The 20,129-nt window shown below is 30.3% G+C and overlaps 1 protein-coding gene across 1 annotated transcript in view; it reads right to left on the bottom strand.

Moving 5' to 3' along the window:
* The window catches only part of LOC113370917 (division abnormally delayed protein-like), a 139,499-nt gene that overhangs the window by 23,397 nt on the left and 95,973 nt on the right, over positions 1-20,129 (bottom strand). Inside the window, exon 3 of the mRNA XM_026611589.1 lies at positions 11,754-11,897. Within this exon, the coding sequence (XP_026467374.1) occupies positions 11,754-11,897 (144 nt within the window). The remainder of the gene's footprint in view (positions 1-11,753; positions 11,898-20,129) is intronic.

The following is a 20,129-nucleotide window of genomic DNA, read 5'->3' as shown; positions in this document are numbered from 1 at the left end:
GTTTTGCAAAAACAATGCAAAATATTGAAACTGATTAATATCTTAAAAAAAGATACAAGATTTATTAATAATAATAATGGCAATCATGCAGCAGATGATCTCAGATATGAGTTGGTGAAAAACAAAAATAAATGTTATATCTACTATTATACTCATTAAATTTTTAACTTCCCTTAGGGCAAGTTATAGTAATCGCAAAAAAAATCGAAAATGAAAATTTTTATATATAATTACGTTTCAGAGGTTTCTGAATATTAGGCATACCTTAGAAAAAAATGGATGTATGTGTGTGTGTGTGTGTGTGTGTGGGTGTGTGTGTGTATGTGTGTGTGTGCGTGTATGTATGTGTGTACGGATACAAATTTTCGTCGACGATTTCGCGAACACGGATCAACCGATTTGAATAATTCAAAAAAACATTCGATTCGTATTGATAAGGAGACGTGCTGATTAGTTTTTGGCGAAGGCAGGTCTAGCCGTTCCGAAGATACGGGGCAAAAAAGTGCCGAAAACGGTAACTCAGTTTTTAAGAGAACGGAGCGTCCAATTTGGATAATTCAAAAAACATTTTACTTGTATTGACAAGATGAAGAATTGATCAAATTTTCATGAAGGCAGGTCTAGCGGTTTCGGAGATCTAATGAAAAAGGCAACAAAAAAATGCCATTCGGCGGTTAAAAATGATCATTAGACATATGCACATCAAATTATCAGATATTTATAGAGATTTTAACAATAAGTATAATTTTTTTTTACATTTCTATGGGTTCCGTACCAATGCTTATGAGTTAGACGGCGGCGCGGCGCTTACGCGCTTGACATTTCGTCTCTATGTAGTTCGAGCAGTACGATTGCTTTGAAAAAAAGTTCAGAATTTCCAAAATATGTCAAAATGAAGAAAACATTTTTTTTCAAAAATTTTTTTGTTTTCAAAGAAAAATTTTTCTTTCAAGAAAGATTTTTTTTTTCAAAATAAAATTTTTTTTTCGAAAAAAAGTAATTTTTTATCAAATTTATAGTTTCTCAAAAATCTAATTTTTTCGAAGTAATTTTTTTTCAAAAATGTTAATCGTTTTTAAAAAAATAATAATTTTTGTACGGGAAGTTCCAGCAATTTACCTTAAGGCACGATGCCCTAATTGCCTTAAGACAGAATTCCACTTACAGCTAGTTAAATATCATTACAGTACGTTTCTGTAATCATTATGCCTATGGCTGAAAAAAAAGTGATACAAATTGGAAATTTGATAACAAATTTTAACGCCAATCGATAATTCGTGTTGGCCATCTGATAACACTATATCGTGTTACTTTGGCGCTGTCAGTGCGCTATGTATGTGATATATCGGCAGCCTGAGGACGAATATAATCAGCAGAAAGGAGGTGTTGCCAGACCGAATGTGAGAATTGAAATTTAAAAAGCCACGGCCATGACTGACAATGAGATGCATTGTGAATGAGTGCACAATTAGTGATCAACATGATCAGATTAACACTGCAAAAATCTAAATTGTAGCCCATTTCACATATTGAATAATAAATAAAAATAAATATTACTAGAATGTATAATTTAAGCAAGATATTTTACAATGCTTATAATTTTTTATGACGAAAATAGAATATTTGTAAATAATTTATAAACATTTTTTATCTTGCATTATGAAGAAGGAATACATCAAAAACGACTTCCAATAGATAATGCTGAACTTCACGGTGTGATTATACATTCTACAAAAACTTGAACACATTATTGCATAGCTACAGCAACTCATTAAGAATATAAGATGTATCTATATAATGATAACTTTGCTACATATTATGAAAAAAAAACTTACAATGATAAAAATTGAGTCATACATCTTGCTCGCAGCGATATCAATCAGCTAATTTACTCATGCACGAACACTATTACATAATTATTTAATGAGCATGATCAGTGAGTGATACAAATTATTATGACTATTGCTCTGAAAGCCATTTACAAAAAAAACTATACGTCTTATTATCTTATTGCTGCGATTTGTACAGGCTGGTTTTTAAGCAGACAATGAATTCCAAATTTTTTTCATCGTGTGCAGTATTTATTCAAGAAGTGTATATTTGCCGTTTGCCTTTTAGAAATTCAACATTAGAATACATTATCGTTTATGAATCAGATATGTAATAACTGATCATAATTGCACGCTAAATTCAAGATGCAAAAATCATTATAAAAAATATTTACCTCATGCCTTTAAATAAACAAATTTATATGCATGTTTTATATGTTTATATGAACATTATCTTTCTCAAAGTTAGAGAATAATCATTTTGTTTGAATATGACATACCGTATAGCTTAGTAATTCATTGTCAACTCTGCAAGATATAAAAATTTAAACAGTGCCTAATTAAATACTTGTAAAAGTTTGAATTTAACTCCGGATGTATAAAGTTGTTTAAATAGATACCATTTTATTATCGTACGTGCTAAGTAAACTTTCGTAGTTTAGTCACTACGACACCCACCAAATCACCAAAGGATAGTTATAAACAGCAAAATTATTAAAACAATTTAGAGGCAGATCAAGTTATTTTTTATACTTTCTGCCTTTTTATTTTTATTTAAATATTCATTCGTGATTAATCAACTAATATATTATCATAATTATAAAATCTAAAGTTCAATTCTATATGATAATCCTGCTTGCTCTATACATTGTTAAATTATTATTTTATTATATGCAAGCTTAAGTAATATAATTTTAAACTTCAGAAAAATTATTATTTATATCAAGATCATATTTGGCAAGGTAATAATGTTGATGTGGTAAATGAGTTAATGTTGTTGATGATTAAAAAAGTGATTAAAAATATTATATAAATAGTAAATGCTCATTAAATTTTACCAGACAATATTTTGGTTGAGATCAAAATATTCGAACATGTTCAGGAGTATCTCATCAAACGAAACTCATCCATTGAGACAGCTGAGACAAACTGTCTATCGTTGTCATTGAAGTTTCGGAGTAATTGCAGTATAAAATGGGGATGTCTGTAGAGGGTTAGTTGTAAAGTTGAAAGCATTTTACAATTTTGCATAGAAAAGCTCTAAGAAATTATATCAAAGTTCTGTTATAGTAGAAAAGTTAATAGTAAATAAATTGAAATGTTATAGGATTAAAGAAATGTATAAATCTCAAATTTTTAACTTTAGCCAATGACTTTGAATACATACATCTCAAGTATTTTACCATTTTACAATCGTGATGCGCCACCATTTGATGAAACTTGCCAACTCACTTTTCGCATTTTTCTAAAGAAGGGGGCTCTCAAAGTTGACGAATGTTTTAAATTTTAACTTCATAGTTCATCAAAAAGTCTTAATTCTTAAAAATAACTCGAAAGAAATTGTGCTATTATTTTTGAATGGGGTCAAAAATTATTAAAAATCAACCACAACAGTCGAAAAATATTAAAATTTCACCTAGCTCTAGGTTGCACTTAAAAGCTCTGTACTTTTGTTACGTAGTTATAGAATTTATTAAAACTCTCCTTCGATAATTCAGGTTGTTGGATTATAATTTAACCCTTGTAGCTGTGGACTGTATTAAACCCTGATTTGTTGGTATATTATGTATTTGTTGCAGATCTAATTACAATCACTGATTTGTTACTAAGGTATAATAAAAGAAGATATTTTTATTTTTATTGGTTATTTACATGTTGTTAAGCGGACTTTACTTTTAGAAGTGAACAACTAGTTCAATTAGAACAATCCGCTACCCCCTCTACCAGGGGTAGCAACTATTCCTTGTAAAGCTTAATGCTCTGAAGTTTGTTCCTTCATGGTCAATATAATAAAACGAAAAGACGTCCGAACAAGCTCATACCCTTTAAATTACGTGAATTCTATTTTTTTTCTTTATAGTAATGATCAATAATATCACTTCGTTTTGGCTTGACGTTGAGTTCTGGGACGATAGTGTTGTTTTGTTTGTGAAGATCATATTGAATGAATATTTGCAATAAGCTTATCTCAAAATGACTTTTGATCTCATTATCACCTACCAAATAATCTCGTATCAACCATATAATATTGATCCTACAATAATATTTAGTAAATGTGTTTTTGTAGATCTCATGATTATAACGTATATAAAAATTATTATTTTCTGTTTTCGAGTAGCTTTAACTTCATTTATAAGCCTCAAATCAAATAACTGAATGTTTCGCAGCAGCTTACGTACTTAAACTTGTGGCCAACAGATAAAAGCTTTCTCAGCTCTCCGTCTAAGTGCTCTACTCAGGGTTTACTTAATCATGTGCCACAGTGTACAAGGCGCCAGATCCAGCTAGGGGTAACAATAAAGCGATTATTGCCATTGTTGTGGGTTATTACGGTGAATTGCTACAGAGTTAATGAGTGATCCATAGCTGTTCCCTCCCTCCTGTAATGACACATAATCTCCTACGGATGCTTTCTAGAGAGATTACGCTGAAACGGCGCAATAGGTACTTCACATTAGCGCTTCTTGGCTAATAGAATTTAGCTGCGAAAGGTATGCTTGTGTCTGCTTTCTTTGATTGAGGTTGCTAATTAACTGGTATCATGTTTCTTTACTGACTGAAGTTGCAAACAAAAGAGACTAAATAATATATTTTGGTAACTTTCATATAACATTTATAGAGAGTATGTATAAAACCTTTATGGAAGTTGATATATTCTCATAATAAAAGTAACTAGCTGTAAGCGGAATTCTGTCTTAAGGCAATTAGGGCATCGTGCCTTAAGGCGAATTGCTGAAACTTCCCGTACCGTAATTCAAAATTCGAGTAATTAAAAATAATCAACAAAAGTTGATCAATGATTTGAAATTTTTAACAGAATTTCGAACCACATTAAATCATTTTATCTTCAATCATTTATTTTAAAATATTTTGGAAATTCTAAATTTCCATTAAATTTCCAATTTTTTTTTCAAAGCAATCGTACTGCTTTAACTGCATAAAGACGAAATATCATAGCGCGTAAGCGCCACGTCGCCGTCTAACGCGTAAACATTGGTACGGAACCCACAGGAATGTAAACAAAATTTATACTTATTGTTAAAATCTCTATAAAATATCTGATATTTGATGTGCATATGTCTAATGTTCATTTTTTGACCGCCAAATGCTTATTTTTTTTACTTTTTCCATATCTCCAAAGTCGTTGGACCTGCCTTTCCAAAATTAGAAACAGTTCTTCACTTAGTCAATACACATAAAATGTTTTTTAAATTATTCAAATCGGACGCTCCGTTCTCTTAAAAACTGAGTTACCGTTTTCGGCACTTTTTGCCGTCGCCTTCGCCAAAAACTAATCAGCACGTCTCCTTCAATAGGAATCGAATGTTTTTTGAATTATTCAAATCGGTTGATCCGTGTTCCCAAAATCGTCGATGAAAATTTGTATCCGAACATACATACATACACACACGCACCATTTTTTCTAATCTATGTTCAGAAGTTTTTGAAACGCAAAGATCTATAAAAATTTTCATTTTCGTTTTATTTGCGATTACTATAACTTGCTCTACGGGAAGTTAAATACAACTTGTAAAAACCATGACTTGTAATCGCATTATTTCTAAGCTACTAAAGTCTATTTGATAAAGCAGATAACAGATCATTAAAACGAGTTCACTTAATTTTATTTTCCGAACATTCTTCAATTTATTTGAGTATATATTTTTAACAAAAATGCGCAGCACAGCTCTCATAATTACAACTTTTCTTCTGTTTTAGAAACACTAAATTGGAATTTTTTATTATCTACTAATAATATTTTGGTAACAAAATCAAAATATATAAATATTTCTATTCAAAGTAGACATTCGAATAAAATGAAATATAATATGATCTTAGTCGCATCGTTGGCATTATGGAAAGTGACTTTATGTCATCATGTTCATAGGTAAGTATGGCTTTCATTGCCTAATAAAATTTTTGTAAATATTATTCATAACTCAAATATCTAACGGATACATGCAATACGATTGCCACATATCAGTATATATTAAAAAACATAAGCGCAAAGGATAGCTGGCCTGGCCTGTGTACCAAATATTGCAAATGAATGCATTTTGATAAAAATTGTCAAAGAACCATGTATTTCAAAACTATAAAATTGTAAGTATAGTAAAGTTTTAAGCAAACGACGTTGTGATATATGATTCGCGTTCTGATTTGAGTTGTTGATATGTTTTGTAGACAAAGTATGGGACACCGGATTATGTCTGGAGACGTCGAGTCGCCTACAGATAAATGCGGTCGCGATGCAAAATATGCAAATAATTTATTTTTGTGATTTAAACAATGATGTTGGGACGTGAAATGAATATCATGAAAATATTAAATGATTTTGTATTAATTTCTTGAGAAATGTACATCATTAACGCATCTATAATTGAATAATATAACTTAATCCTAGATTTATATAATATATTTTATTTTTTTGTAATTAAATCTATATGCCTCATTATTGTTTGTGAGGTCATGATGCCATTTGAATGTGGTATACACAATAACTTGTTTACATATATATTAATATGTCAATTTAAAAAATACTCGCATCATTGCCATAAATGTCGAACATTATATAAATATCCAATTTGATCATCATATAGAAGATTAAATATAACTACTCATTTCGGTATCACACTGTTTCATAATGACGTATATTTTAATAAACATGTTACAACACGACATAATCACCAATATGCCACAGAAACTAATATTAAATGAATCTGCTCTCTCGGGCAACCGCACACACACAAATATGTAGTTCTATTAAGAAAATTCCTCTCAAGAACATATGCACCAAGAAAGTTACTCCAGGGTGGTATGAGTCAAAATTGATATGGTCAAAATTATTATTAAAGAAACAAGAAAGAGACAGAAAATCTTGATATCATAATTTGCGGTCGATCAAAAAGTATGCAAATTCATAAATTATCAAGACTACATTTGCGGCAAGTTCATTAACATTTAATCAATTCAATCAATAAAAAGTTTCAATTGATGATCTGACTAGATGATCTTGTAGAATGTTTTGAGAAGCGTGAGTTCTAAGTTCGAGCTGTATTATATGTAAATATAGTACATAACAAGTTTTATTTCGGGGAAGGCATGATCAATAATAAAATAATTATTTCAACCCTATTCATGATAAGAAACCAAATGAGACTATTTCGAATTATATTTAGTATCTGCATCATTCATCGTTCGACCTCATGTTTGATTATAATTAAATGATTAAACTACAAGCGTAACCCATGAATTAAATGCTACTCTGTTTCTATATGCGATATAACATCTGATCGTGCATATCGGTCGAATCACACGAAATGTTCTTTACGTTCTTTTGCTTTTGCTTTTGTTTTGTTATGACGACGGACTATATTAAAGAACAAAAGTTCATGCTTAGGCTGCACATTAAAATCTAAAGGAATGCAGATGGCGTGGGAAGACGTTTAAAAGCGAAATAGTTTTACTACCTTCTCGTATGGGTTATGTCTTATAATAAATGTGGTCAAGAATCAATTAAGAAAATAACTAGCTGTAAGTGGAATTCTGTCTTAAGGCAATTAAGGCATCGTGCCTTAAGGCAAATTGCTAGAACTTCCCGTACCAAAAATTATTTTTTAAAAACAATTAACATTTTGAAAAAAAAATTACTTTGAAAGAATAAGATTTTGAGAAACTATAAATTGGACAAAAAATAACTTTTTTTTGAAAAAAAAATTTTTAAAAAAACATTTTTTTTAATTTTTTTTTTTTTTTTTGAAGAAATTTTTTTTTCTATATTTTGACATATTGTAGAAGATCTGAACTTTTTTTCAAAGCAATCGTACTGCTTTAACTGCATAGGAACAAAATATAAAGCGCGTAAGCGCCGCGTCGCTGTCTAACGCATAAGCATTGGTACGGAAACCCATAGAAATGTTAACAAAATGTATACTTATTGTTAAAATCTCTATAAAATATCTGATAATTTGATGTGCATATGTCTAATGATCATTTTTGACCGCCAAATGGCTCATTTTTTTACTTTTTCCTCCATATCTCCGAAACTGCTAGACCTACCTTCATGAAAATTTTATCGATTCTTCATCTTGGCAATACAAGTGAAATGTTTTTTGAATTATTCAAATCTGACGCTCCGTCTCTTAAAAACTGAGTTACCGTTTTCGGCACTTTTTGCCCCGTATCTTCGGAACGGCTAGACCTGCCTTCGCCAAAAACTAATCAGCACGTCTCCTTATCAATACGAATCGAATGTTTTTTGAATTATTCAAATCGGTTGATCCGTGTTCCCGAAATCGTCGACAAAATTTGTATCCGCACATACATACACACACGCACATACATACATACATACATACATACACACACACACACACACACACATACATACATTTTTCTAAGGTATGCCAAAATGTTCAAAAACCTTTAAAACGTAAAGATATATAAAATTTTCATTTTCGATTTTTTTGCGATTACTATAACTTGCCCTACGGAAGTTAAAAGTCGCGACAAATGAAGAATAATTAATTAGTTTTTTTGATAATTTGGTAAGAATTGCATCCAAGCACAGATTTATTTTATGGCATAACATGAATATAGTAATTATATGCTGTTTAACATCCGCCAGCGTAAAATCTGAAACTTACTTGTGGGTTGCGCTATAGAAAAACCCTAACTGTGAGCACAAGTTTATAAAGTGCAACGCTGATTTTTTCCGTTTTACTTGTCGGATGCGTCATGTGGGAGTGGTGCTTGATGTTAATGATGGTCCCGTAGCGAACTGCAAAGTTCGCGTTGGTAGGTATTGCCTGAAGACAAAAATGACTCATGGATCCTAACCTGTGTGTTGACTCACAATTCACAATATTTTGTCTGCACGATTCGTATGCAGCAGACGAAACACATCCAACGTAATAATTTCCTGTAAAAATAGTAGGGAAAGTTTCCTCCTCAGCGTAATCACGATAGAATATATACTAATATCAAAATAGATATTTCATTATGAAAACTTTTAGTTGATTTCATTCACATTATGTAGTGCACTTTGAAAATTTATATTGATTGTACAGTGAAAATAGATATATAAATATAAATATCCAATGGGCAAAACTTTATAATATTACCCTTAACAAAATAAGAGTTGGAAGAATTTTCTTTCATTCTTTATCGCCGCACGGTCAATTGAATATGAGTGTAGTTGTGGAGTTTTTTTCTTCTCACGAATTGGTTTAATGTCGCGCAATGACCACCAGATGTATATACAGCATGGTTCATTTCACATTTTAACGCTCCATTGCTATGTTCAATCATAAAACAAATATTCGCACATGTGTCTAAAGCTCTTAATGTAAATGTAAGTTTTCTCCCATATTATACCTTAAATGAATATATAGATTATATTGAGTTTATTCCATCAAATTATAACTAGTTGGTGTTGGTATTTAGCCTTGAGGCAAGTTACATGAACTTCCCGATATGTGTAAATAATCGACTTAATCAATAAAAAATAAATTAATTTATGAGTGGATTTATTACACATAATTGAAAACGAACGAACACGTTAACTCGGAGTATTTTCAAAAAGCAACTTTTCAAAAATCAACAATTATTATATTTGAACCAGTTTCCGTAGGATTTTAATGGTTTAGTATGTTTATTAAGACTAAGTACTATATTGTTATACCAAGTAAATCGTCTAATTTTAATTTTGGCTAACGTCAAAAAAACTACTCGTTTTCTCAAACTTTGATGAATTTTTAAAATTAAACTACTTGTCGTAAGGCCGTAATATTACAGTAAGTTCTATAAGACCATGATATATACCGCTAAAAAAAATCCATAAAAATCGGCTTAAATTTTTCGATCGGCTTGGTAGATCGTCGTACAAAACTGACAAACGATAGTTCTCATCGAAATACATCAAATGGCTTTTAAATTTCTGAAATCGGTTCAGGCGTTTTTGAGAAAACGTCGATGAAAGGTCCAATTTTGACAAATGCCAAAAAAACGATACCAATTTTTGTAAACTTTGACGAATTTTCAAAGTTAAACCAATTGTCGTAGGGCCGTAATATTTTAGTATGATCTAGAAGACTATAGTATCTACCGTCAAAAAAATAATAATAAAAATCGTCGAAATTTTTTTTTAACACTTTATTACTACAAGAAAACCGCCCGGCCGATCTTTACCAAAAACTAATAAGCACGATTTCCAATCAATATCTTTCGAACGGTTTTTGAATTTTCATAATCGGTTCAGAATTGCGGGCTAAAACGTGGACGAAAAATTTTTCACTTTTCTGCTATTTATAAAGAAACGTCTCGACCGATCGTCTCACAAAACTGACAAACAATAGTCCTCGTCTAGATACATCGAATGGCTTTTAAATTTTTGAAATCGGCCCTGCCGTTTTCGACAAAACGTCGATTCACGGCAAAAAATCTGTTCACATACATACACACACACATACTTTTTGTAAATTTGGTCTCGTTCGATTCAGAATGGCTTGAAACGTCGAGAAAACATAAAATTGGCGAATCGGGTTTTTTGCTGAAACTTCTCCTTCTCCTTGAAATGTATATATCACGAGTTTTAATAAAAACTCGTGATATATACATTTCAAAATCATTTACTTAAACTAATACAATTGTTCTTGAAAGGGTGGAAAACTATTAATAGATAGATACACAGAAAACTGAATGACTTGTTATGCAATCTGAATACATAATATATTTATATATTCAAACTACAAATATAAAAACGAAACAAATATTCAATTTCAAAGTAGAGAAAAACGCTTGTTATGCATTATTTACTAGTTGTCACACATCTGGTCAGTTGGAGCAACGGTATTTTGGGTCATTATATATTTTACGTCTTTTTCGGAGATGACCGTGACCTTTGAGCCGCCCACAATAGACCGGCTAGCCATCTCAATTTTGAACTCTCCTTCCCTGACCGCACAGAGCGAATCGATACTCGCGCCGCGTGATATGATCTGCACACGAGGCTTTGAGAATGCCTAACAGTAAGTGACATCATCGCCACGATAGAAGTATTCAGCTAATGCTGACTGTAATTTATATATTTACAGTAGAAGATATATACAAAGACATTCAGAGATTGAGTTGACCTTATTGCTAATTGACCGTAATGAAAAACAAAATGCTCTTTGTGAGCTACTTCTGTCTCCAAGACGTAAGTGAGTATAAAAATTTTGCAATAATAGTAGTTCACAAGGAATGACAAAACTTGAAAAGGTTTTAATAGACCTAGTTATCTGTTCACTGATTGACTAATTAGCTTATAAAGTCATTCAAGTAATCTAATTATCGTGAAAATAAAAAAGTGCCATTACACTCTCAATGTGGGAAAGGCAAACAAAAAGCTTTGTCTGTTTTCACCCAGCTCCATAAAAATAGCGTATTGTGATTTTGCCAAAAAGCTAGATTAAATACATTAATAAATCTCTTAAATAATTATTATTCTACCATCTTCTGATTAGAATTATTAAATAAAGCTAAAAACAACTAAGATCCATAAAAGCCAGAGTCATAACTCATCCTCACGATTCGCGTGTGGTTCACTAATAATAACTGCTACAGTTCTTCTCTTAATTTATAGTATTATCATGCTATTAATAATATCTAAATAATTTTAGCCTTCTGTTCAAAATGTGATAAATGTATTTAGCAAATTCTTACCTCGTAAAGTAGTTGCCGTTGAATCCAGTAATCCCTGCAAAACACCTGAATTGTGCTTTAGCAATGCGACGTAATCGTCAGTCGTACGTCGTAAAAGTAGCTCTTCTGTTGACGGCGAACAACAATGACTTTCACATAGTGTTCCTAGAAACAAAAACAATTACATGCATTGAAAAAGATATCTCAAATTAAACTCATTAATTAGCAACACTAATATGGATCGTCTTTATAAACATATTCATTCAGATAATTAAAACGATTATTCATAAAGTATTTAAATGTAAATGTAAGAAACTTAAAACACTACATAATAAGACACTTAAGAAAATACATAATAATTAGTTGGATTTTATAAAACGCAATATGGCAACAGATATTGAAGGTAAATACATTATTCATGACTACCAAAAACAATGTTGAGAAAAGACATAAATTAAGCATTAAAATTTATATTAAGATTCACGTGGTTTTAAAGTTTTTATTTATTCTTTTCAAGCAAATGATGAATTGTTGCTCATATAAAAATAGAATTAAATTCGCATTTGGAGAACTAAATTATTCATCGATATAATTCTTAAAATAGGAATTATTTAAATTAAGTTAAAATTTGCTTTTGTGAATTTAAATGATTGCGCGCCAAATGTCAGTGATTGCGATTAACATATTCGATGTTTTGGGATATTCATGACATTTCTATATATATATATATATATATATATATATATATATATATATATATATATCGAGTTAAGTTCCTCGCTAATAATTGCTCAAGAGCTAATGTGAATTAAACAAAAATGGCGGCACAGGCAGAGAGATATGTTAATAGGCGAATAATCATCACCAAGATTGTATTGAACCTTAGAAAGATATTTGATTGTGTAGGCTATTATTCATTTCATGTACCACCCACTGAAAATCGAGTTAATTTAAACTTAGCGTCCGTGAGGTATCGTTAGGAGGTAATTTCATACTTTCATTTACATAAGTAGATCCTCATATAAATATGACACAGCAAACACGAGATAATCATTCGACTTCAACACTGCTGCATATCAAGTGCCACGAGTAAAAAACCTTAAGTAAGCATATATTATGTTAAAAAAAACACATTAAAATTTTTTAACGCTGATTTAATACAAGTATATAAGATAATAAATCAGTTATTTTGTTATTGTAATAAAAAAGAAAAAGTGATTCATATTATAGCTGTGTTTTATTACAAGCAGCAATGCAAATATTAAATTGTAAAATTTATGACGAATAATCCCTGCTTCTTGAAATCATATTTCTTTCTCTTGAATGAAATGAAATTTTATATGCGGCATAACTAATAAATTATATTTTTTATATAGCTCATGATACATTAGGCTTGCTTCATTTTGAACCCGAATCACCCTTCTGGGTAATAAAATCGATAACAATCTAAACATGTACTAAAGTCAGTCGCATTTGAAATAAATCGCAGGGCTTTGCAAATATAATCCGTTCTGCTACTATAGAGATCAACTACTCATTTTTGTGAAACAAATAATAATTGTAAAAACATGGAAATACAATATTTTCTATACATACAGCATAACTATCAATTATATCATCATCATTGTATGATGGGCTCGCCCGTAGGTAAGCGGTTAAGAGCGACGGGACCTGAATCAGAGGTCCCGGGTTCGATACCCACTTCGAGCAGCCTGTTGTCAGGCAGCAGTGACAACGATTTTCACTTGGAAATATAGATAGCAATATATTTCCAAGTGAAAATAGCCCTTGCCCGGCATTGCTGCACCAATAAAAAAGTTAGCCCTATTAGATTAAATCTAATAACAAAAAATCATCAAATATGGATGGATTAACCATTGGGTTACCATCTAAAAAATACGAAGAAAAGAGAAGTTTCAGTCCAACAGCTCATAGGACGTAAGGTTCTGATTGTTGTTAAAACATATTTAAAAAAATAATAAAAAAAATCATTGTATTTTAATAGTTTTGGAAGATGCAGATGTTAATATTGATTAGATTAGTAATAGAGAAGCATCGAAAACTAGAAATGTGAATTCAAATTACAATCAAGAAAGTTACCATTAACCGACTACACAGTCTTTTATTATCTGACATTTCTACCATCATTGTGGTTTTTAAATTGCAAGCAATATACAAAAATATCCCACTTCTCCCCATCACATCTTGTTGCCGGCTGGCAATGTATTATTTATTGTCAGAGCGTCTCGCATACATTTAATGTGTCTATTGCAATCAATTTATTAAACGGGCAATTTTGCGCTAGCGTTCAGAGAATAAGATCGTGTGGACTTTGAGCAGTCTAGCAAGACAATAAAACAATTCAATGTTGGCAAAATATGATAAAGCAAAGAAATCACGACATTGCATTTATTTGATTTATTCTTGTATCGCATATATTGAATCTATTGAGAAATATTAATATTTAAGTTATGGTTGACCTGTATACCGTATAAGGAAGCAACCATACGAGTATAATAAATACATTTTAAAATGTTTAGTAAAAATGCAAAGTTAAATAGCAAAACTGCAGTGAACAAAATATCACTGCACATCAAACTGCACTTCAATATGTAATCAATTTACTTCCCGTCATAGCCCAATTGAAAAATTTTTACTAATCAATTTACGAAAGTAAATTAATTCTATGGTAGAATTTAGTAAAAGTACTAAATTATATATATATATATCTACATATATATCAAAATAAGTCGGGTTTTCCTTTCTGACGATATAACTCCAGAACGCACGAACCGATTTCGACAATTTTGCATTCTTTGGAAAGGTCTCGGGCTCCGCAAGGTTTTTAGGTAAAAAAATTAGTGGTGCATAGCATCGTGCCTTAATGCAAATTGCTGGAACTTCACGCACCGTAATTAAAAATTTGTGTAAGGACATTAGTGAGAATTATCAGAATTATTCTTGGTTGAGTCAACGAGCAATTCTTGCCGCAAAGAATAATGATGTACACGCACTGAATTTCACCATTCAATCAATAATTGCTGGCGGTTTAGTGACATACCAATGATTCCGACTGGTCTTCCGTTTGACTTCAAACGATTGCAATTTCCAGTTCGCCTTGCGTTCCAATAACAAGCCGCAAAGCCAATCGCTTAGTGTTTTCGGGATAAATTTCAAATAGATTATTCAGAAAATCATTGTTTTTCACATGGGCAGTTATACGTTTCCTGTTCATGAGTTGGAAAACCATCCGCTTTGTTTGTGTTAACGTCAGACCAAAAAACAAAAAATGTGGTTTACCAAAGAGCACTTCAATGAAACGGATAATTTGCGGATTCACTTTCATTTACTTAGAGAAGTTCAACTAAAAAACACTTCATTTTTGTAATCGAAATAAATTCATTACTTTTGTGTAATAAAATCAAATTTTTCCTTTTCAAATACAAAACAAACAAAAAATTTCTTAATCTTTCTCATGAAACCATCTGGTGGCGAAACGGAGTTCGTCGGGTTTGCTAGTATATATATATATATTATATATATATATATATATATATATATATATTATATATATATATATATATATAATCAATATTTTTCATATTTCAAAATGTAAAGTCTCATGTGGCAAAATGTACCCAGTCGTAAATTTTCGTTCCACTTTTTTGCACAGTGTCATTGATCTTCATAACAAAATACCAATTGAAACATGATACATTGACGCGGATTGGCGCCATTATAATTACGTTGACACATTATATTTATCAAAATATAGCACGCAGTCAAAATTGTATAATATACGTAACGTTCGTCATTGGTTCCATTAATGCACGGATATATATCAATCAAGCCTGGTGGACTACTGTTACTCTACTAAAAATAAACCAGCCAGAGAATCAAAGGCGTATGCAATTGTGAGATTGTGACCCATGTAAATTATTGATCTCTATCAATTTTAAATTGATTTTGCTTGATTACAAACGGGTGAAACAAAATTGATCAAAATGTATTTTTATAAATTCCGAATAAACTTATTGGAAAATTCACGATCAAAAATTTTACATTGACAGTTAATCAGAAATTTCAAAAATCGAGCGATTCAAGTAATTTATTTCCTTGGCCGACAATATTAACTAATAAGTGGGTAACATGCATTTATAGAACTTGAATGCATTTATTCAAAGCAATAAAACCATGAATTGCCCGCCATGAAAACTTGCCCTAAAGATATGAGGTACTACATAAGGACATACATATATGCAATGTGTGCCATTTACAAACCACCACCAAGCAGGTAAAAGCAACAAGAAATGGCAGATGATCAAAAGAGCACTTAATCGAGGATTATAGATCCATGTCAGTGTGATCAAAATATATAATGTTTGCCATTAATTTTATTATCATCCGTGATGTAAGTCTTGTTATTTTTTTAACTGCATTTCCTGCTTTGCAGATACGCTTGCTTTGATTAATAAAGAAAACAGTTCTGTGTTTTAATCTGGCGTTTATCATTGATGATCATTGATAAAAACTTACTTTTGGCATTTGAGTTCAGATTCTCCACGAAAAGTTATCGTCATTTATATTCAATTTGAACATTTAAAACATAACAAATGTAAGAAGGAAGTAAGCCGTACACGGCATATCAATTTAATAGAATAATGAAAATAGGTCGTTCCTCAGCTTGCATACAATGTATTGTAACTACTGCATACTATTTTAATGCGTTATTCTTTTCCACGCTTCAATAGATAAATTCATGGGGCATGCATAAGTAAACCATTCATACGCTAACTAGAAGGCTTTATGTTAGTAAAGACTAACAAGCATTGCTTTCAAAAGAAACTACATAAAAGAAAAGAAACGTGAGTTAATATTACGGATAATACTCACAAAGTTTGTCTTGGTAAGGATTTAAGGAAAACTTTTAATTATTTCACGTTTGAATATAATTATGTTGTTAATAGTAGAAAATGAATATAAGATATTTCGTAGTTGTTACGTAACAAAGTTGTACAGTTTTGAATGGATTTTAATAAAACAAGAAGAAGTACATGTTTCCATAATTAGTAAAGAAAGCAGTAAACTAGCTATTATAATAATTACATTCATTCACAATTTCAAGGTGTAACTCAATATTTTTAGAAGCAGACATGCTGTCGAAGTAGCATCGAAGTAGAGCCAAAAACTACACACAAATAATTATATATATATATATATATATATATATATATACATATATATATATATACACCTAAGTCTGTTTTTACACGGTCTTTTTGTACACGGTTTTTGATATAACACGGTTTGAAAATTGAATATTTTTAATTTTTTACACGAATTTATTCCATTTAGCACGATTTGAAATTTTATGTACCTACATTTTTTTTGTCAAATTAAATTTTGCGAAGTATGTTCATATCACAAAAAAGTATATGAAAGAAAAAAAGTCTGAAACCATCGATAGTATCGATAGTTTGCGAACACTAGCTTAAAGATTTAAGTGAATTCCCCTTTAGCGCGTACAAACAATTTTTTACTGGTCAAAGCAAATGTGAATAGCACTATTTATTCTTGTTCTTAAAATTCTTGTTTTTCACCAATTTTAATAGGTTTTAGAAATTAGGAACAAATCACCCATTTTTGTATAAGATCAATGTCTTTTTTTACACTTTTTTTTTTACACGGATTCTTCTGGAACCAATCTCCGTGTAAAAACAGACTTAAGTGTATATATATATATTTATATATAATAAACAATTATGATTCTTTGTAATACAATGAGTCCAAATCCATAAATTGCAATGCATTTTTAGATTGTAGGTTTTGGGTCGATAATGTCGGCGCCCGCGAGTCCGGCTGCGTTGTAGCGTTTTCTCTGTTGGGGAAATGGGTGAAAAGTCTCTTCCTAACGATTTTCTACAATGCACTATCGAGGCAGGGATAAAACACGAAGCAACTGTGTTTAAAATTTCGAGAGCATATATTCAACTAAAATTGAAAGCACTATAAAAATCATTATAGTGTGTTTAGTAAAATCTTTATCTAAATATCTTTATCGAGTTCAGATCGGAATATTATCAATTGATATATATATATACATATAATATATTATATATATATAAGATGCGTGTATGCAACTAAATCGAGGTTACGTATATAATATTTATAAGAAAAAACTCTTACTGACTCGGCGAATGCGCCGATAATTTCTTAACTCTTAAATTGTCGACTGGTTGAGTTGTAAAATACACCTCATTTTATTACAGGAATTTCTAATGATAACAACTTATCCTATTACACGTTGCTTAGTTTATTTATAATTGTATCTGCAACGCTATTTTTACTTTCCTAACACTTGAGTGCATTGACCTGCAACTTCGTATTGTTGATTTGGCAAATCCAACTTAAGCGCAAATAATACACATTTATATACATATGGACTAATAAACAGGGTACATACCAATGTTTAATTATTTGTGTGTAGTACCCTGTTTATCAACATTACGAATATAAACTCTACGCTCGAGAACTGTAAATATTTGCCATGATATAAGTAAAAAAATAAATATGAGATAAAATGCAGAGTTTAAAGTTAAAATCTGAACTCAGATGTAATAATATACAAATCGTAATACTAAGATTTATCTATTGAAAAGTGAGTAATTTTACAATAAATAATCATTAAGTAATCCATAATAATGAATTATATTGTATTATTGGCTCAAAATAATGTGATTTATTAAAAAGCAAAAATACAGTTTTAGGAAAAATATTTATTTTAAAAATATATTGATAAATATAATAATTAAAAATAATATAGAAATAATGCATAGTAAATATAAGTTGTTATAATTTGAATAAAAAAGATGAAATATATAAGAGGAAAACAAAAATTGAATTTACTAAAGCCTCAGAAAAAGTATTTACAATCCCTGAAAGTAGACCAGACAGTAAAATCATGAATATAATACAAATGGAAAAAGTAAGTTCAGAAACCAAAGCGCGAGAAATGCTTGGCATGCGATTCCAGTTAGCTTTTGATTTCCGGAAAACAAGCTCGCATGAACTTAACGTTGTGTAAAGAGCCCTTTACACAAAAGCTGTTTCATAAAGCGCTTGGTGTATGTATCAACTTCTCGAGAAAATGAAAAATAGCATTGTATCCACTACATATTATTTGTATTTTATAGTGCCACATGCATTTATCAAGAACATCGTCCAAATTATAATGAATAGGTAACAAGCTCAACTTCTAAAGTACACATTGCATGTAAATGTGAAAGCACAAAAGAGGACAAGCAAAAATTAAGAATAAATAGAACACGAAACTAAGAACACTGATGTTTTAAAATAATATATTTGTAATTTATAGCTTATTTTAATGATAACTATAAATTTTTACTTAACGCTAATAAATACTCTAATATTTTTCTTATATAAACAAGCATTATTTGAAATAAATTGTATGTTGTATCTTAAAACTCAAAAATTCAAGCTGTTTATATATTTAAATAGATAATTTTCCAACGCTCATCAAATAGTCAAAGCAGCAGCTGCTCCATAGATAGCATTTCGATTCAGCTTAAACTTTTTTTTAACCAGATATATTATATATATATATATATATATATATATATATATATATACATATATATATATATATATATATATATATATATATATATATATAACGATTAATCATAAAATGATAATTTAATCAATAAAAAAATTAAAAAGCAAGAGGTAGAAAAGTAGATTGTGCAATAAATGTAATGATATTTGGTCTATGAAATTCCGTTGCAGTAGATTATCGATGATATCTTTATTTATCAAATCAAAAATGCATCAAGATGCACCGATCAAGAATAATAATTTTAAAGGCATTGTTTCACAATGGGTTGTAGGTTTGAAGACCTTTAGACTCTTGACCTGTAATGGAATTATTAGGAACATTGTTATGGTTAATAAGGTATTTAATTTAAATTTATTATATATGAAACATGAAATATGATTTTAAGCTTAAAACAATAGAAAGGAATTGATTTCATAAATATGGCACGAATCTTATGTGCCATCTATCTAGGATTGAAAATTCTAAGCCGCTTTAAGCCAAATATACGTTCTATTTGCTTGATTGTCTTTTGATAAATTTTCTAAAATTGACAGAACTGTAATTTTTTTCATTCGTGTTTCAAAGTTTAAATATTATCAAAATAGTCGGATTCGATATAAATATATTACAACAATTTACAAACCAATGTAATATATTTTATATCCAGCAATTGCTATCATTAATGATAAAATCCATCAAGAGCATGATACTTTAAATAAGACGAATTGCCATCCAAATGCAAAAACGTATTTTCTTTTTCCATGTAATATTGCAAAGACCTT

The sequence above is a fragment of the Ctenocephalides felis genome, unplaced genomic scaffold (assembly GCF_003426905.1).
Source record: "Ctenocephalides felis isolate EL2017-DRISC unplaced genomic scaffold, ASM342690v1 CF-g0.4_SCAFFOLD_01492, whole genome shotgun sequence".
Lineage (NCBI taxonomy): Eukaryota > Metazoa > Arthropoda > Insecta > Siphonaptera > Pulicidae > Ctenocephalides > Ctenocephalides felis.
This window is presented reverse-complemented; position numbering and strand designations above follow the sequence as displayed.